This window comes from Geospiza fortis, unplaced genomic scaffold (assembly GCF_000277835.1).
Source record: "Geospiza fortis unplaced genomic scaffold, GeoFor_1.0 scaffold744, whole genome shotgun sequence".
NCBI lineage: Eukaryota > Metazoa > Chordata > Aves > Passeriformes > Thraupidae > Geospiza > Geospiza fortis.
In genome coordinates, this window is record NW_005054617.1 from 111,758 (window position 1) to 132,331 (window position 20,574).

Below are 20,574 nucleotides of genomic sequence, written 5' to 3' on the forward strand. Positions count from 1 at the left end.
AAATCACCACTTCGGGTTTGAAGCAGCCGCCTGATACGGACACTTCGTAGACGTCGTATGATTATTACTCTACATTTCTATCTATTGATGAGGATCTTACTCTTCTAGTATACTAATTACAATCGACTTCCAATCCTTAGACTCTGGTTTAAACCTAGAGAAGAGTAATTGTAGGAGTGTCGGGGGGTAGGACGGTCGAGACGGATGGAGACCAGAGATCTCTGCAGCCCGGTTGTGGAACTTGTGGTTTATTGCAAAGGGCCTGGGTGCAGGGCCCTGCTGGGAGCTGCCAGCCACAGCTCAGAGCAGGCTGAGAGAAGAGAGGGGGAGAGAGGATGAGAGGGTAAGAGAGTAAGAGGGTAAGAGCACGAGGTTCCCGTTACAATATAATAAATCTTCTTCTGTGGTGAATATTCTAATTCTCACTAACCAATCTAGTACAGTATACAAATCCTACAGCAGTTAGATTCAGCCTATAAGAATCATTACATTACCATACTGTGTTATATTGTAAACTCTAAAAACTCCTCTTTGACCCCCTTCTGCCAAGCTGTAGGGTCTGCTCTGACCCTTGGGCCTGTCTGCAAGCAGAGGGTGTTGTTCCATCAAAAGGGGATTACCTTCAGCTGGCCACACCATTGGTTTCCAGTTGTTCAGTAACTGAGGTATCTCAAAGCTTGCTTTCATTTCAATCTCACTTATAGTTTCTATATTCCCAAAATCTTTTGCCAGACAATCATATTTATAAGGCTTTCCTGTTTCATCTTCCCCAACAAGTAATAAACATAGTCCTGTTCATACTGGCCCTATCCCTAACCCTAAGCATCCTCTTAACTCCTCTCGTCCTGGGACCCCTGTGAACACCACCACAATTTACTGCAATACAACACCGGACATTCCATCATCACCTCCTCCAAAGAGCTGGCAAAACCCCCAGGCTGGCAGCCTTGGGGTACCCACCTTGTGTGCCATCTCCAGGGGCTCCCCTCCCTTGATGAGGATGCCATTCTGGGCACCCACGCCCGTGCCCACCATGACAGCAGTGGGGGTGGCCAGGCCCAGCGAGCAGGGACAGGCGATGCACAGCACCGTGATGGAGGCCTGGAAGGCGAAGCGGATGATCACCTCTGCTGCTGAAATGCTCTTGTTGTAGCCCTGGGTATGGAGGGGAGATGGTCAGGGAAGAAATCAAGCAACAGGAACAACACATTTGGCTGTGCATTGTCTTGGGAGAGGAGTGGGTCAGGGAGAAATCAAACAAGAACAATGCATTTGGCTACGCATTGTCTTGGAAGCTGGAAACATCTGCTAATGTATGCACACAGCAAAGTATGCAAAACCTAAGGTGAATGATTAAATTAATGATTAATTAACCAACTTGTGTTCTGTACTATGTCACCACGATATTTTATGAAAAATCCCTCTGCCTTAGGATTTTTCTCCTGAGAAGCCTCAGAAAAGAAATGTAAACAATAATTATCTGATTGGTTGGAATGTGCTTTGGAGGTTGCTTACCAACAGGTGCATCTTTGATTGGTTCCATGTGAATTATTTTTAATTAATGACCAATCCCAGTCCAGCTGTGTCAAACTCTCTGGTCAGTCACAGGTTTTTATAATTCATTCCTTTCTAGCCTTCTGATGTCTCCTTTCTCTTTCTTTAGTATAGTTTTAGTATATAATTTTCTTTTAATATAATATAATATCAAAAAACAATAAATCAGCCTTCTGAGAACTTGGAGTCAAATTCTCATCTCTCACCTCGTCCAGAGGACCCTCACAACACTGCATCTACCCACTGATAGCTGCATGTACCCACTGACAGCTGGGGGTGCTCAGCCTGGAGAAAAGGAGACTCAGGGCTGCCCCCATCACTCTGCACAGCTCCTGAAAGGTGCCTGTGCTCAGCTGGGGCTGGGCTCTTTCTGCAGCAGCACTGACACAGCCAGAGCACACAGCCTCAAGTTGCACCAGGGGAAATACAGGGTGGATATCAGGAAAAAGTTTCTTACAGAAAGGTGATAAAGTTCTGGGGAGGTGGAGTCCCCATCCCTGGGTGTGTTTAACAAAGCCTGGATGTGGCACTGGGTGCCAGGGTTTAGCTGAGGTGTTGGGGCTGGGTTGGGTTCAATGACCTTGAAGGTCTCTTCCAACCCTGTGATTCTGTGAATTCTCCTCAACTGTTTTATTTATAGGACATTTCCCTAAACAAGACACCACATGCTACAACTCTTTAATGATGCACTGTAATAAAAGATACTGTATCAAAGATAGATATATATATATATATGTATATATACTAAGGTGCAAAAAAAGCAGGTATGAAGATGGCTTTCCTGGAAACAGAGAAATTCTAATCAGAAATAGTTTTGAAACAAGAAACCCTGTGACCTGAGCAACACTTAAGTCCAAGTTGGGATCCAGCTCTCCTCTGGAATTTGTAACCAAGATGAAGTCCACTGATTGCCAAGATGAATTTACACACAGCTACATATATAATTGGAGCTTGTGACAGGAGGGACTTCTTTTTCCCACAGAGGAGGGATGGATGGTGGGGAATTTTTGATGTTTAGTATTTCTTTTAAATAACCTTTTCTTAAAATCCTAACTCACAAGAGTTGATTAATTACTGTGGATTCTTTTCTAGTACAACTGCAGGAATGATACAATATAAAAAATACATAATGTAAAAATGTACTAACAAGAGCAGTAATAGTGAGCAACTGCTTGCAAGGGTAATCCAGAAAGGGAACCACTGCAGTCCAATAGAACTATAAGGCTGTTTATTAAATATTTCAGAAGGTGTTTAAAGAAATTTACTTACCAGAAAGTATTTTTCCACTATTTCAAAATCCACAAACCCAATTATAATCCAAGCAAAAAGGGTAACCACAGAGACAGCCACTATAAAAGGAACGAAGTAGCCACTGAGTTTGTCTGCAAATTGCTGGATGGGAGCCTGGCAAGGAGAAACATCACTCAGCACCGTCATGTTTGTGTCTGAAGGCACAGAAGAGAAGAATCACAGCTGCTGCTTGCAGCACACTTGGCTTGCCACACTTCATAATTAGAGATTTACTTAATAAGAGGATGAGACTTGGCTCAGCAGACAGGATCAGAGTCCTTACTCAGCAAGAAACTTCATTATGCAGCTGCAATTGAAATCCAAGCAGCCTCAGCCACCCCTGCAGTGATTCGGTGTGCTGGTGCCTGCATGAGACAGCAAATCTCAAGTGTTAAAGTGGGTGATACTCTACCTTGGAGGTCTGGGCCTCCTCCACCAGTTTAACAATCTGGGACAGGGTGGTGTCAGCTCCCACGTGGGTGGCAGAGATGAGCAGGGACCCGTTCTGATTGATGGAGCCTGCAATAACTGTACTGCCAGGCTTCTTGGTCACAGGCATGGCCTCACCTGAGCAAAGGGCAGAACAGACACAGCACTGTTGAAAAAGGTACCTTGGGACAGCTGCCAACTCCAAACACATCAACTTCAACCTCCCCTCTGGAGATTTGTTTAAAGGAAAAGAGTTTTACACTTGGAAAAAGCAAATGCTGACCTGTGATGAGAGACTCATCCACCATGGAGTGTCCTTCAATGACACGGCCATCCACTGGGAATTTGCCTCCTGGGACCACTTTGACAATGTCCCCTCGCTGAACCAGCTCCACATCCACTTGCTCCTCACTGCAATAGTGCAAAGGTTTCATAAGGGACTAGAACTGGAGTGACCCAAGTAAAGGAGCTGGCACTACACACAAAGCACAGCCCCACTGGCTGGCATTAGTGCTTACAAAAATTATCACAAGAAAGTCATAGTGCTCTTTGAAATGGCCTATTTTATCAGAATTTTATTTACCTTCCAGTTAAGAAAATCTACTTTATCTTTTATTTATCTATTTAAGAAAACCCACTTTATTTATTTTTCTGTCTTATCACAGAAAAAAATAGCAATAAACCAATACACCAAAGCAGAGCAGTGTTCATTCTGCATTTTAATATTTTTATCTGCCAGCAAATCTGAAATTATTTGCTTCATAGTTCCATAAAATAGTAAACTTTTTCTGTGAATTAAGCATAATCTGAAGTTACTTGCTTCATAGTTCTGTATGTTCTATAGAATAGTAAAATTTGTCTGTGAATTAAGCATATTAACAACAAAAAAGGAACAACAGAAAAAGCAAATGATAAAGCAAGATACCTTAAAAGAACGTTATCAGGGCCCAAGGTAACAATAGTAGCTTCAGTAGCTTGTAATGAAATTAGTCTTGCCAGTGCTTCTGAGGTTTTACCCTAGAATAATAATTTTCACATTTTTCTGACTATACTATTGAAACAAAAAGCTGGGTAAATGACAACTGTGTACATTGCAATTTACCCTTTTAACAAAACATTTTCTGCAAACAGTCTGATATTAAATCATACTTTTATTAGTTCAGTTATTAAAGATGATTTCACGACACAGAAGGTTAAAGAACCCAGCAAAGCTTTTGCATGGGATGTTTTCTGTGGTGGTGTTCACAGGGGTCCCAGGACGTGGGAAGAGATGAGAATCTTGACTCCATGTTTCAGAAGGCTGATTTATTATTTTTTGATATATATTATATTAAAAGAAAATGATATATTAAAACTATACTGAAAGAATAGAAGAAAGGATTTCATCAGAAGGCTACCAAGGAAAACAGTGGAATGATAACAAAAGCTCGTGACTCTCAGAGAGTCTGAGCCAGCTGACTGTGATTGGCCATTAATTAAAAACAACCACATGAGACCAATCACAGATGCACCTGTTGCATTCCACAGCAGCAGATAATCATTGTTTACACTCTGTTCCTGAGGCCTCTCAGCTTCTCAGGAAAAAAAATCCTAAGGAAAGGATTTTTCAGAGAATACCATGGCTACAGTTTTCCCAGGGTTCTGAGGCGGTTCCTGTTTGCTCACCTTGGCCACATGCTCCAGCCAGCGGCCCAGCGAGATGAACACGAACAGCATCGGGGGCGTGTCGAAGAAAGTCACAGGGTTCACTTTGGCCCTCTCAGCCATTGCCACCAGGAGGATGATGAAGGAGTAGAGGAAGGCAATGGATGTTGCCAGCACCACGAGCACGTCCATGTTGGCTGTGTTGTGCCTCAGTGCTCGGGAGGCCTGGATGTAGAAGTGCCACCCCCCAAACACCTGCAAGGGCATTTCACACAGCTCCAGCACACAGCAGCAGCAGCTTTTCCAGTTTATTTGTGCAATTTCCCCCTTTCTCTGAACATAATCCCAGCTCTAACCAGGGCTGTGGTTTTTCCAGCACTCTCGGGTATTCCCAGTGCCTTTCCAATGGGATTCAGGAGCTGCCTCAGGTGCACTGCTGCTGGAGCTCTGGATGCTGAGAATTTGAAACTTTCTATGCTGAAGGGCACAGACCCACAAGAGAATACTACATTTGACCTGAGGCCTTGGAGAAGGCTTCCAAAATTGATTGACAGCACTGGGATTGTGGGTATATAGTTTGATTAGAAGTGTGTAATGTCACAGGGTGGAAAACTTAGAGTTTAAGGTTTTAGAATATAGCAATATATATGGGGCAAGATGGAGGTTTTAGGGTGGTGGCTGGTTGTTCTTCTTCACCTTCTTCTCCATGGGTTTGGGTGGTATTTTGTAATTAGACAGAAAAGTTCACATTGCAGACCTCAGGTGATTAGTTATTGGGTCAAAAGTGAACATAATTTAGGTATCATTTCTTAATTGGACAGTTTAAGTTTAGCCTTAAAAGACCTTGTAACAAAAGACTGTTAGCCATTTTTGTACCTTGTTAGTGAAGAACTGCAGAACTCACTACTGTGAGACTGTAACACAAATAAGAAATAATAAACACCTGAGTCTGAACACAAAATACCATCTCCAGTGCCTTCAATCCCAACCTTGACAGAGGTAAAAAAAGAAGCCAGGAACCAGCACAGAGCAGCTCCCCACAGCCTGCCCTGCCCCTGGAGTCCCCAGCACCCATTATTTTGGCAACAGCAGAAGCACATAAGAACCTCAAAAGCATTTTACATCAGCACAATTGCATTCACTTTTCAAACTTAATTTCTTCATCACCTTCCAATTTGAGCATTTAAGCCCAACAAAGCAGGAGTTGGCATAACCCCACTCACCTGTACAGGGACACAGAGTAAAAATGACAGGAAATTCATGACAGACAATCCTGGTAGGAGCTGGTACTCCAGGACCATGGAGGAGTGGAGGGCCTCCATCTCCTCACTGCTCATGTTGTGGTGTGCGTGAGCATGCGAGAGCTGGCTGTCCATCACCATCATGTAAATCATCAGCCCCATCACAGGGATGCAGAAAACCAGGCTCACCACAAAAGACCTTTTCCACCTCAGATTTAAAAAGAGAGAAAAAAAAAAGGAAAAAACCACTTGTATTGCAGTCAAGTGCTGGAGAATATTTTAAGTAGTAAGTCTGCACAGTCACAGAAAAAAAAATCATAAATTGATGGTTGAGTAACAAAGAAGAATCAAAGATGTTTATGGAATCTTAGTATGTTTGGGAATACTTACTGCCTGATTTCCTGTTTGTGATCCAGATGACTGGCAGATCTATCCTTTTTGACTAAGGAAGTAGTAAAACCTAAATCCTAAGGGAAAAAAGTAATAAAAAAGAGAACAGTCGGTTCTAAAATGCACTTTGTGCTCAGTTATTGCCAAATTACTGATGGTGCTAGTCTTACCTTTGATTAACTTTATTAACATTTCTGGTATAAAGTGTTATTATTGTTTAGTTACCATTGTCTGTTATTATTGTTCAGTTACTTTTCAAGAAGAGAAAGGCAATCTGATGTAGAAGTTAACCCTTCTGGAACAAAATACTATTCTAAAATGTGGCTTTCCAAAATGGTTGCTACTAAAGCACAGAAATTGAGAAAATGAAGGAGAAGGCTGAGAAACTTATTTCACCTCCCACCTGCAGCAGTACTTTATTTTTAAATAAATGTTCTTGATTTTTCTACAACCCTATAGCTGGTATCTCCAAGTCTACCATGACCTGGCTTTCACAGTATTTATTTTTAAAAACTTAGGCAAAGTTGTAACAGAGCATTTTTAAGGTAGAACATACAAATTAGCTGCAGAAACCAACATTAAGAAGAAAGAAGATGGAAGGAGAGTGATCTATTTTTTTTGCTTCAACAGCCTTTCCTTCTATTTCTGGGGTGCATAAGTCTTCCAAGGACACTGGATATTTGAGGAGACTCGGTGTCTACATGAAACTCACCTTTATCACTTGTATGACATCTCGAGGACCAATGGCCTCAGGGTCATATTTGATGTGGGCTTTGTTGGTGGCAAGAGCTACAGAGCAGTACAGGACACCATTGGTCTTCATGAGGGTGGATTCTATCTTGTGCACACAGGAGGCACAGGTCATCCCTCTCACCTGGAAAATAAAGATTCCTTCCTGTTGGCAAAGCACAGGTTACCTGGCAAATGCACCTCAGCAAGTAGGAAAAGTCATTGTGACTATGCTGCATTATTTATTGCTTTGATCTGGGGTGTGAGCATTGTAGAATCAAAAAATAGTTTGGGCTGGAAGGGACCTTAAAGACCATCCAGTTCCAACTCTTGCCATGGGCAGGGATGCCTCCCACAAGATCAAGTTGCTCAGGGCCCCCTCCAACCCTTCCAGAGGAAGCAGAGCACAGGGACAAGGTTGGATATTCAGTCTCAGAGCTTGGGGACACTCAGTCACACTCAGCCTCAAAAAGAAAAAAAAAAAAAAAAAAAAAAAAAAAGAAAAAAGTAAATTCTAGCAACAGGAAGAGCAAACAGAAAAAGACAGGAATATTTCTCTGCATTTTCAGTGTAGTAGTTTAAGCCAGCACAGTTTGCAGGACAGATAAAATCTGTGATACACACCTGATGTACCATTATATTTAACTTTTTATAAATTAACCTCTATTACACTATTCAACTCTAGGCAGTGGGCACTAACACAGGCATATCCAACAGATAAAAGCAATAAAAGGTGAAGAGGTTTGGGTTTACTGATCAGCTTACAACAAGCTCCAGAATTCCATCTCCTTCCCCACAGTTTTCCATGACGGTGGCTCCGAAGCCCAGCTCCCGGATGAGCTCTGCAATGGCTGCAGGGTGAATCACAGCAGGGTTGTACCTCACTTCTGCCTTCCCTGCCATCAGGGCAACAAGGATTGAGTGGATTCCTAGGAAACAAAGTGTGTGAGTGGCAGATCAGGCTTAGGAAACATCCTGCATTTATTGTAACATGAGGGCACGACACAATTTATTGAAATTGGGAAAGCTTTCATGTATATAAAGACAAACAGCCTCGTGTTTGGAAGCTACAGCAGCACCTCAGTGCAGGTGTGACAGATAAAGCACCACTCCACATGAGCAGCATGCCTTTAACAGTCTCATTACAAACATTCTGTCCATGCTATATGAAAAAATACCTATTTTCCCTTAAAAGAAGCTCTGCTAAACCACAGTGCTGCATATTTCTCTGATCTGCATTTACCATTTCCTGCAGCCTTTTTTAGAGGACAGCCTGTATGAGAAAGCCTGTATGAGGACAGCCTGTATGAGATCTAACAGTGCAATCCTACTGGGCACTGAGAGGATTTAGAGTCATCCATTTCCTAGGATGAAAAAAATTAAAATCCAGGCTGACTTGAAACCTGTCCATCTTCATTATGATAATTAAACACAGTCTGCATTAATGACTCTGTTAAATCACAGTCATGCAGCCATTTGTTCCTGCAAATATAATCACAGACAGCAGTGCCCCGACTTGCAGAGCTAAAATTAACCTGTGTCCCTTTAATCCACTCACACTGTCCCTTCTCACAGCTCCCTAAAGCTCACATCTGCCTTTCAGGTGCACACCTGGGAACCTCCCTCCAGCAGGAAAGAGCTGTTCTACCTTCAAAAGGATCCCTTATTTGACCTCTGTATTCTCTGGAGCTGCTGCTTCTGCAACAGCAACGTCTGGGCAGCACGTCCATAAAGCAGCAAGGATGTCCATGCTTCCACCCTATGGGCCAGAGGTGAGGAGGAACACCTGCCCTGACAACCCACCCCTTAAAAACACTGCAAAAGCCAGAAGGATTCTCCAAACAAATGCTTGGAAACGTAACAGACCACGCTGACAGACTTCTCACCATCCTCCCGTCTCAGATTCCTCTCGATGTTGGCCACGCACGAGGCACACGTCATTCCTGTCACCTGCACGTAGCACTTGGAGATGGTCTTGCTCTCCTGCCTGCCAAGGTGGGCTGGGGGCACTTTGCAGGGTGGCTCAGGCTTGTGAGAGTCCAGCTGTGCTTCAGGGCAGGGCTGAGCTTTGGGCACAGGGAGCTCTGCCTTTGCTGCAAAGGAGACACAGTTTGTGCCAGTGTGAGCAGCCAGTGCAGGGAGGGATGATGCTGTGACACACTGCTGATCTCTGGGACTGAAATGGAAACTGTGATTGTGCACACCTTGTCAGTCTGACCCACCCCTCTAGAGTTCAGAGTCAGTAAAACAAAACAAGACAAAGGTGGGCCACTGATTAACTTACTGGTTTGTTTCTATTTTGCCTTTCCTCACTGTCTTTGTTCAGTTGCACATCCTTTGTCCTCTCCTATAGCTGGAAGCAAAAGCTCTGCATTGCAATCTTAGTTTCATATACAGTTTCATTAACTTTACCTGGAGCACAAAGCTGAACTTATAAGCAAGTGCAGTTTCATAAGCAAAACCAATGTTTTTAACTTAGAGAGGGGCTCTGGAACTACAGGCTCCTTACAGCAATTCAGAGGATGCTGTTTGTGCAGGATCAGGGTGAAAAGGATTAAGTGTGAGCACCCAACCACTTCTGCAGCTACTGACATAAAATAGCATTTATCTGGCATATTTATATTGCCAGACACCTCAATCATTTGAATCAATCTGATGTATTAAAGGATGTGCACATTATCTTTAATGATCTCATCTGCAGTGAAGATACAAAGCTTCTCTTGGCAAGCACAAAGTGTATGTCAGCTGCTACATTTTATCTAGAGTGGTACCAAATCCTAAACATAACTGCACAATCCTTGTAAATGTAAAAGTGTCACATGTCATTACCTGGAAAGGATGCATCAAATCCCATATCCTCTATTGAGGACCTCAAGTCTTCTGGGCTTGTTTGCAGTGGGTCATATTCTATAGTCCCATTTCCATTTGAGAGAGAGACATGAACAGATTTCACACCTGCCTTCTGGGACAGCACTCCCTCAATGGACTGCACACAGGAGCTACAAGTCATGCCCTCAATATTGATCACAACAACTTGAGTGAGGGGCTGGCTGGGATCCTTGGAAGCAGGGTGAGATTTCAGTGGAGATGCCAGTGTGGGGAAAAGTGCCAGGTTCTCATGCTCCTCAGGAAGGCTGACTCTGAACCTCTCTGGAGACACGTTCTCCACAGCTTTCCTCAGCTTCTCTATGCTAATTAAGCTTGGGTTGTAGTTTATAGCAGCAGATTTGCTCTCTAAAGAAACCACGACGCTTGCCACCGCCGGCAGCGCCGACACGGTGCTCTGGATGTTGAGGACACAGGAATTGCAGTGCATCCCCTCCACTCTGAACACAACTGTCTTGGTGCCAGTCCCACTGGAGTTTTCTCTCTGTGATGCCTCAGAGCTCCTGGGCTGAGCATTCCTCAGCCTCTCCAGGTCAATCCCACTGAGCTTCAGGGGTCTAGGCTGCTTTTTGAAGGCTGCTGTGAAACCCGCTGCTTCAATCTGCTGTTTTATTTCTTCTGCTGTGATTAGAGGAGGCTGGTAGACAACAACAGCTTCTTTATTGTCCAGGGACACTGGAAATTAATCAATAAAATAAGTGTGTGTCACTGCCCTAAGCATAATAACCACATCACAGGATCTTGTCAAAGCTTTCCAGCAACACTTTAAATGGTCAGAAATGTAACTGCAACAGAAAGGACATTTCATTGATTTCATTGGTCAAACAACTTAGTTCTTTAACCAGTTTTTGTCTAGTACTACAACAATTTTCAACTCCTCCTCAAATTTTTCCACTTTCCTCAGGATTTTCACAAATAGCATCATTACTTCTTACTGAATTTATCCTTGTTTTGGGGTCTATGGCAATACACTTATCCCAAAGCTAACTATATCAGTAAGCTGGTCTTGCCTTTTAGATTTTTAATTGGACAGAAAACATGAACTATTATTAATTACAATTTTAAAAAGGCATCTGTTATTAGAGATTTCTATAACTGGTAATAAAATTATAGAACATGACTACTCCAGGCTGCCTACCAAATGCAAAACAACCACTGAACACCATCACTCACGTAACAGGCAGATCCTTCCACAGTATGGGTCCCTTTCTTCATTTCTAGTCCACATTAAAAACATAATTAAATACCCGGTCCCACAAAGAGTCACTGTCACACTCAGCTATCTCATCTAAAACCTGCAACGCCATCAGAGGGCAAACAGCATGGCCAACCTCAATTTACATAAAGCTCACTAAGGTTATGTCACAGACATGTTTTATGAAAAACCCTTTATTTAGGATTTTTTCTCTTGAGAAGATGAGAGGCTTCAAGAACAATATGTAAACAGTGGTTATCTGCTGTTGTGGAATGCAACAGGTAGATCTGTGATTAGTCTCATAGAGTTGTTTTTAATTAATAGCTAATCACAGTCAGCTGGCTCGGACTCTGTCCAAGACACAAGCTTTTGTTATTCATTTTTTTTATTCTATTCTTAGCTAGCTTTCTGATGACATCTCTTCTTCTATTATTTTAGTATAGTCTTAATATATACTATAAAATAATAAATCAAGCCTTCTGAAACATGGAGTCAGATCCTTGTCTCTTCCCTCATCCTCAGACCCCTGTAAACACGGTCACAAGGTTGCACCTCTAATCTGTTGAATTCCTTGCAATTTGCCAGCCTCAATTTCCATAAAAACACACTAAGGTTTTACCTCTAATCCTCTGAACTCCCTGCAGTTTGCCAAGCTTCCCCTCGATGGTGCTGGTGCAGGAGTGACAGGTCATGCCATCAACCCTCAGGCGCAGCACAGCGCTGCTGGCCTGGGAGCAGCTGGAATCCTCCCACGTTCCAGGTGTCACCTCTGGCACAGAGATGCTCAAATCTGCTCCTGGAACCATCTGTGTAATGTGCCTGCCATTGGTGATGGAAGGGATGAAAGCCACCACTGCAGTTCTTTGATCAGAGGACAGTTTCACATCCAGGATCCCTTTGTGGCTCAGCAGCGTGGCACAGATCTGCCTGGGTGTTAGGGCTGACTGGGCAGGCAGGCTGAGGAAAATTGTGTCAGGTAGAACAGGTTGTGGGCTTGAATCAGCCAGGGTTGCATCAAACCCCATGTCACAGATGGCTTCCTGCAGAGTCACTGGGGTTTGCAGCTTGGAGTCGTAGATGACGACGGCGTTCTTGTCCTCCAGAGAGACCTGGAGGGGATAAACAAAGCAAGTGAGCAAACTGCACCAGAGCTGGGAGAGACTGCACCACACTGCAAACTGCTCTGCCTTGCAAAGATTAGCAACACTCCTCCAGTACAACCTCCACTACTCACCTCAAAGAGCAAAGGCACACTGAGTGACTCCTGCTCTCCTGTGCACCAAAAGGCTGGAGACAGCAGATCCCAGCCCCAGCATCCCGAGTCTGTCTGGCCACTTCTACTTGCAACACCCAGACAGCACCAACCACCAAATGAAACTTCCAGAACCAAATTCATTTCAATTAGGATGATTAACCCAATTGAACCCCTGGAGCAAAACAGCCCACAGAAGAAATTGGAATGAGTTAGCAGTAATTCTAATGCAGTTAGGAGTAACTGGCCCCAGGCTACAAGGATGGCAGAAAGCACTCTTTGAAAAAACCCACAGCTTTAAGCAGCAGTGAAAGGAGCCCAGCATTGCCAGGCAATGGAGGCACAGGCTGGTAACTTGCTGTGACCAAAAACCTGCATTAGACTTCACCAAAACTCACTTTAGACACCTGGTATGTGACAAACATTAAAGAAGCTGTTTTTCCTCTCTCTGTACACTTTGGTGATCCACAGACATCCTCATTGGTAATAACCTTTGCCATCTGATGGTACACATAGCCTCAATTTAATTTGCTCCCAGCAGATGATGTATCAAACACAATAACTGCAGTTTCCAAAAGGAAAAAGCAATGCCTGCCAGAGGCCCAATACATTACCAATTCAATTCTATCTTTCCTCTGGGCAAAGGTACAACCTAAAGACCACAGCCATGATTAAATTATATCAGTTAAATCATTTTAAGAACCACCTTTCCTCATTTCTGTCCCAATTATGAGCCTTAGCAGAATTAGCAACATGGACATTTATGGGTTTCGTTGCAGAATAACCTAAAAGCAGCTGTTTGTCTGTATTAGTCACCTAACATTCATGTCCCTTGCTGACCTAATTCATAATCACTACACAAATCCCTGTTTTACTCTTCCCAGAGAATTCTCTGAATCAACTGATCTGCCTAGACTGAAGCTCTGATGCTGTAAGAAGGATAATTATTAAATAGGACCTCAAAGTTTCTTAAGACTCCTGCTCTACTCAGACTAAGGTTTTGCAATGTATCTTTTGAAGTAGCATTCAGCTTTGGGATAAGGTACTTACCTAAAAACCTAAACACAAAAGCTTTAATACTGTCCTTTTAAAAACCTACTTTATTCCTTTTGTAAGAGACACTGGCAATGCACATTGCATAAATCTCCTTATCCTATCCAAAGCCACCTGTGTATTCTCAGAAATCACCTGAGAAAACAAGGCTGACAAAATGACCTCTTTTGCTAGAATAAGGAGAAAGAGAAGATTCTGAAATCAGATTTATTGGGGGTATTATTTTACAGGCTGCTTTTAGCCTTTACCTGGGCTCATGCTTGCAGACACTTAGTGATTTATCTGGCCATGCACAGGGGGCTGTTCAGAGCTGGCAGCCCAAACTCACATTAAAGCTCCTTTACAGCTGAAGGAAGATGAAAAATTATCTGTCTTGTAAATCTTGCTGCTTTTCAGGAAATTTTCTGTACACAAACACCTATTTCAGGCCACAGGGAACTCTGAGCTGTGCAGTACCTGCTCTGCAGGGAAGTGCACTACAATAGGTCCTGCAAAACCAGCTCCAGACAATGATCACACACACCCCAAATTAAAATTGCACCCAGTTCTGGGAAATGTTCACCTAAGATATCCCCATAAAACAGATGTTAACTGCTGATAAAACCAGGAAGATAATATTTTCTTTGGAGTAAAGTCAACAACTACAGAATGTAGGAGGATGCTTTCAGAACACAGACACTAAATAAATAAACTTCTCAGTTTTCTGTGATTAGAACTTTTCTTTCTACCACAGGCTGGGTCACAACATTCATGGAAGTCTGCCAGCTTTTAAATTACTTCCATTATTAAAACTACTGTAAAATTATGTATTCTGCAAGGATGATCAGCTCACCCTGGAATATTCTACAGTCCAATATTTAGCCCATGTCAGAAGAAAGCAACATTGTTAGTCTATCTCCTCTGAGCTAAGAAAAAAGTTAAAACTAAGTCAGGCAAAGAAAGCCTGAATTAGGACAAACCCTGTTCTTGCCTTTTTTTCCCCATTACCTCACAATACTGAGTTAATTGTAAAGCAGATAGTCAATTAAGAGCAACAATAACTTAACTCCCTCTGCAGTGAAGCCAGCACCTGGCTTTCTCTTATTTACCAGAAATACACCAATGCACCTCCAACATCAGCCTGCCAAGAAACATACAAAATAAACTCTCCCTATGTTGTTTTCCTTTCTCAGAGCACAGTTTCTCACGGTTTCTCATCCAAACCTTTGCTAGAAGCAGTGTTAGACTCACTTTAATGTTGTGGATGCCATTCATCTTCCCAAGGTGCTGCTCAATGCTCTGGACACAGGAGCTGCAGGTCATCCCCTCCACGCTGATGGACACAGACTTTGCCTCCATGGTGAATTTCTACTCAGATCTGCTCATTGGTGGTCACTAAAACCATCAGGACATCAGTTCCTAAAGAATTTCACAGAGACTGAAATAAAACAGATGTAGTGGAAGGAGTCCCCATGGCAGGGTTGGAGTGAGAGGAGCTTCCAGGTCCCTTCCTTCCCAATCCAAACCATTCTGGGATTCTAGGGGTTAACAGAGGAACTCCTTCACCACACATGATTCTGGTAGATGTCAAAACCTGAGCAGGTATCAACAGAATGGAAAACTCCATGTATTTGTTCCCATGAATTCTCAAAACAGGAAAGAGTTCAGACATCTATTATTAATTTTGGGATACACAGGAGATCATTTAATTACATGCAGCAAGCTGTGGTTCACTGGTGTGAGATATTCAATTATAGGGGGGAGCAGGAGAGAGAGAGGGACAGCAGCTCTTGGAATACCCAAACAAGAGGATGGCATGTCAGATAGAGCTGGTAACTCTGCTTTTCCACATCTCTCTCTCATTTATTGCCTTCTATTTGCAAAAACAAGTGACACTGAAGTTAGCCCAGGCAGCAAATCAAGCTTTTTGCCACACTTCATTCAGAAAGTCTCATTTCTACTCCTCTGAAGAGTTTAATTACTACTTTTGCCCATAAAAACAAGCCCAGGAGAAAAAGATACTGAACCTAAATGAAATTTGTAGAAATGACAGCTAATGGAAAGGACTTCTTTTGCCCAATGCACAAACTTAAGTGACTGAGGGGGAAAGAGGGGACAAGAAGAAAATCTCCAGATTTTTTTGTTAATATGCTGAGAAAAGTAATGCAAGGTTTTATTGACAGAGAGGTCAGTGACCAGGGAAATGATCACAGTTAATGTTTGGCAGCAATGGAAGCAGCAGTAAAATCTGATGAGTAACTGAGGAGCTGAAGTGAAGCACAAGCTTAACTTGTTTTCTTACCCTGAGGACTTATCTTGGAAAACTCAATTACATTGATGTTTAGTAAAATAAATTTTTCCTGCTCCATGGTGACATTTCCAGACTGTTCTCTGTTACAGGAAGGCCTGGAGGGTTCTGCTTTCACTTTGAAATGTGCCACAAATCATGTAAGAATACAAGGAAGTTTCATCATTGAAAGTGGTTTACCTCCCTGATGCACAAAATGAAATGTTGAACTTAATTAACAAGCACTGAAAGAAGTATAAAACTGGGAATACTGACTTTTCCAATAGATTAAATACATCTCATCCCTGCTGAGATCAGAAATAAGACAACTCTACCTGAGGAGTTATTACAGCTCTCACTTCTCCCCTGCTCTTACAAGAGCAGAGTTATTGGAAACACTCAATATCTGTGTGTGAATAGCCACACATGACAGAAATGCAGAACTCTCACAAGAATTATCAACCAACATGAAAGTATATTTTAAGCAAATTTCATACAGCAGCTCCTTTCTCAGGCTGATCTGCATGCTCAGGGGTACAAAACACTGAAAAACCACTAATTTACCTAAGGAAACTCTTGCTGTCCTGCCATGCCATGGAAATGAGATCCTCTGTGCCCCCCCAGCTGTCCCCAAGGAATGCCCAGTGTACACCCAGCAAACAAGGACAGCTCTGTAACCCCACAGGCAGGGACACATCAACATTCCCACAAAGCTGAAACAAAAATCAAGTTGCAAAAAGCACTTGAAACGTGCAGGGAACTTTGTGAGCACAACCAGGCACATGGGACTAAATAAAATCAGCCCAGACAGAACCAATCTGCCCTCCAGGAAGGTTTGGAGATTAAATTAAAAATTTAATTGAATTTAAAAGCATTTCAGGTACATGACCAATTTGAACTGCCCTGATACTGTACTTGGAAAACAAAAATAAAGTAAGGGAACACTTTGGCTGTGAGCTGACATCTAAAATAATCAAAGGTTGGCAAGATGCTGCCTTGGAGGAGAGCTGGGGTACAGCTGTGAGCCAGGGAAAACCTGCTGAGCTCCTGCCTGCCCTCCTGGGCTTTGGTTTAAGAGACTCAAGCTGCAAGTACAAGAATATCCATTTTTACAAAACCAGGATACAATGTTAAAGGTTCCCTGTCACACAAACACAGCCACACTCACAGTACACTGAATAAACACTGATTAGAGTAACCAGCAGCACTGCCACCAAATGCCCACCAACGCATTCAAAACCCAACTGTTTAAATATATAAAAATAACATTAAATTTCTTTCCACATCTATTATTATTACAGCTTGTATGGACAAAGTGTTTCCTCCATTTTCTCAGTCTGTTTCCTTGCCCTTCTGGTGTTTATTCATAAACAGAGCAGAGAAAATCCTTTCCTGGAAGAGGCTGAAATTAAAACAAAAACCATAAAGGCAGAAGAAAAAAACCCTAAAATTTATTATTCCTTTTTTACCCCTCAAGGCCCTGAAGTACTAAGACTGAAACCATAACTTCCATCACTAGATTTTATCTGTTGGACCAAACTGGCTCTTCATTTTGTTCTCTGACCTTCCATTAAGGATGACCCAGATCTCCCTGACGTGAGCATCACCCACAGCTCCCTGCTGGTGGTGAAGACAACCAATGTGGATTTTTATTTGCCTTGTTGCAGGTTGCTAACAGTTTTTATACTAATTTTAAACAACCAGTGTGGATTTTTATTTGCCTTGTTGCAGGTTGCTACAGTTTTTACACTAATTTTAAAAATAGGTTGTTCTCTAAAAGATGAGGCACGTCCAAATCTAATGGTCTCTCCAATCAGTCACATTATTATTAACACTGAACTGTTAATGAGCTGCTTCTCAAACTCTGTTTTCTGTATAGCCTTGCTGAAATTTCCAAAAGCCAAACTGTCTGGATTTCCAGTGCTCCTGAAGCTTCAAAGAGATCTTGTTCTCAAAATGAAATATAGGGTTATACACAGTGACTCTAAATAGACAAATCCTTTTTTCCTCCTCTTGCAAAATTCCCAGGAGAACCAGTTAAATCTAAATTTCATCTCAGGCTGTATTCTACCTTGTCATATTCATTTAATTTCTGATGTTCTGCCTCCCTTACAAGTGCTTCAAGGTACAAAGAATTTGGCTGAAACTTGAATGAAATATTTGTTATATTTCCTCCTGAAGTCCATGACTAAGCAGAGTGAAAATACCTGTTACACCAATGAATTAGGACTGGATGCACACAAAAGGTAGACAAATATTAACAATTTAATCCCAATTCTCCTCATTTGGGTTAACATTTTCCCAAGAAAATAGACTTAGAAGTCAAAATATCTGCAGCAATCCATATATTCCACATCAATGGCTTGTGCAAGTTAGCATGGACACATCCTTTTAATTATAATTTATTTTCTTACAGAGAAAAGGCTTGAAGCTGAGGTCCTGAGAGACCTGAGATGCTAAGTTACAGATTACACAGGTTTTAGAGAAAAAAATAATGCTTTTATTCTTAACCAATTGCTCCATCTATAAAACACCTTTACCATCAACTAGTAAAGAATTTCAGGATTTGACAACACAAAGAAAAGGCAGTTCCCTTTACAAGTTACCAGTATTTAGTTCCATTTTCTTGAAGGAAGTCAGTTAGTGCTTCTATGAAGTAAATGAAGCAACAGAAAGAGGTGATTTCTACTTCCAACAGAAATTTCTCCCTATGGAAAGGAAAATTCAATAGTGATCAAGCACAAGGTGACTGAGACACTCATTCATCTCTCTATAAAAAGTTTTTTGATGTGACACCAGTCACTGTAAGAAAAATATCTGAAGAAATAAGGCTTGATGAGGTCAAAGTTAAGTAATTCATAAACCCACACTATCAAAAAAAATTGAAAAAACAATGAACAATGCAAAGAGGAAATTACAAGACCAGTAAAAACCCAAGAGTCCCATTTAACCCTAAAAAGGCACTTTGGTGCTTCTAATATCTGAGCACAGCCAGGCATCACAGAGCAGCAGAGCTCTGTGTCCCCCAGACACATTTTGTGCCAGTTTTGGGATTAGCAGGGGTACAACCAGGGAAGACAGATGCTTCTGGTTACCTGCACAGCTCCAGTTTTCACCAGTTTATAATCACCTTGAATTTACAGCTGCTGAAGTCAAAAGAGGTCACAGCTCGGCAAATACCACACAAATGCCAGCAACAGAATCTCACAGGTTTAATTACAGCCTTTGGATTTTATTAAATTTCTAAATAGCCAAGTGCTACTTAGCTTCTCTATATATGGCAGCAGAAAGCTAAATTACTTTTTACATTAAATGGAAAAAAAGTGCCTGTCCCTCAGTGTCTGCAGGGACCTAAGGAAAAGAGCAAAGGGCAGGAGAGGAAAAAGCTGCATCATCTAACCCTTGGGCTTGAAAAGTGCTACAGGAGATGGGTCCAACAGGGAAGAAGGAGGTTTATAGGGTTCATGGGCAAACAGAGCCACTGGAAAGGGTGACTGGGTAGGAGATATGTATGATAGGCCCATGGGTAGGTGAGGCTTAATCACTGAGAGAGAAACTGTGCATCTGCAATAAATGTCACAGCTACGAGACACTTTAAATAGGTTGTAATTCATGTTGCTCAAGACTTTAACAAGCCTTGCTTGGTCAGCGGAGCATGGAAATTGCTCTCAGGGAATTCATTTCTATACCAACTGCATGGGGAAAAAAAAAGCACACATTGCAAACATTCTGCTTCATTTCTAATGAGTTTTACAGTATTTGAGACAAATTCTTAGCAAATACTTTAACTTTTTGGAGAATGTGAATGTTTCCTTGGAAGAACCATAGGAAATATTATGAGTAGAATATAATTTACAACCCCTTGTTATGTAAGCATACCAAGGTCAACGGGGGCTTCTCCATCTTCAGCTTAGTCTCAAAGTACTCAGCAGAACAAGGTGGAATGTATTATACAGTAAAAATGAGAAGAGTAAGACAGCAAACTACATATAATGTTAGCTTTTGCTTCCCTGCTTTGCCACCTGGGAAGGAAAAAAAGCTTCAGGAATTTTCTCGTCTAACAAAATACATTATAATTATTAAATTCTAGTCCAACTGCGTTTGTGCTCACATAGGGCACTGTCATACACACAAAGTCCCACACTACCAAATCTTTGCCTATTTACATCCACATAATTCAACAAGTGTTTAAGTACAGAAACTCAACCTTTGCTGACTGCGCAAAAGATTTTAATTTTACACTACTTACAATTTCCAGAACATGAACACGGGGAGGCAACAGTTGTGTTGTTCTTGCTCATTTCTGTGAGATTTCACCCCAAAGCATCATCAACAACTACTTGCCCTTTTCTAGAATAGCCACGCTATGCTTTTAATTAGAAAAAGGTGCTTGCGCACAGAGCGCTGCCATCATAAGGTGACATAAGGTGACATCAGAATAAACACTAAGTAAGGAATTTCAGAGTGCCAAGCTGAGCAGCTCAGAATTGGAACAGCAGCTCAGTGACTCAAGCGCTCCGAGACTTTCTCTGGCCAGTGACAGGAGCACAGGAGGGACTTTTCCAAGGGAGCTCATGCGCGCCAAGGCCCGAACCGTGGCTGCTCCCGGCCGAGCACAGCCCGCGGGTCCCGCTGCAGCCCTGGC

The 20,574-nt window shown here is 42.2% G+C and overlaps 1 protein-coding gene across 1 annotated transcript in view; it reads right to left on the minus strand.

The window, feature by feature from the left end:
• ATP7A (ATPase copper transporting alpha) overlaps positions 1-15,889 on the minus strand; it is a 26,932-nt gene extending 11,043 nt beyond the window's left edge. Inside the window, exons 1-14 of the mRNA XM_005430302.2 lie at positions 14,894-15,889; positions 11,978-12,467; positions 10,107-10,838; positions 9,164-9,370; positions 8,043-8,206; positions 7,261-7,422; positions 6,549-6,625; positions 6,141-6,366; positions 4,939-5,172; positions 4,199-4,290; positions 3,557-3,684; positions 3,257-3,411; positions 2,824-2,958; positions 961-1,155 (exon numbers count right to left, since the gene is read on the minus strand). Coding sequence (XP_005430359.1) covers positions 961-1,155; positions 2,824-2,958; positions 3,257-3,411; positions 3,557-3,684; positions 4,199-4,290; positions 4,939-5,172; positions 6,141-6,366; positions 6,549-6,625; positions 7,261-7,422; positions 8,043-8,206; positions 9,164-9,370; positions 10,107-10,838; positions 11,978-12,467; positions 14,894-15,001 — 3,105 coding nt within the window. The 5' untranslated portion in view covers positions 15,002-15,889. The remainder of the gene's footprint in view (positions 1-960; positions 1,156-2,823; positions 2,959-3,256; positions 3,412-3,556; positions 3,685-4,198; positions 4,291-4,938; positions 5,173-6,140; positions 6,367-6,548; positions 6,626-7,260; positions 7,423-8,042; positions 8,207-9,163; positions 9,371-10,106; positions 10,839-11,977; positions 12,468-14,893) is intronic.
• Between the last annotated feature and the right edge of the window lie 4,685 nt (positions 15,890-20,574).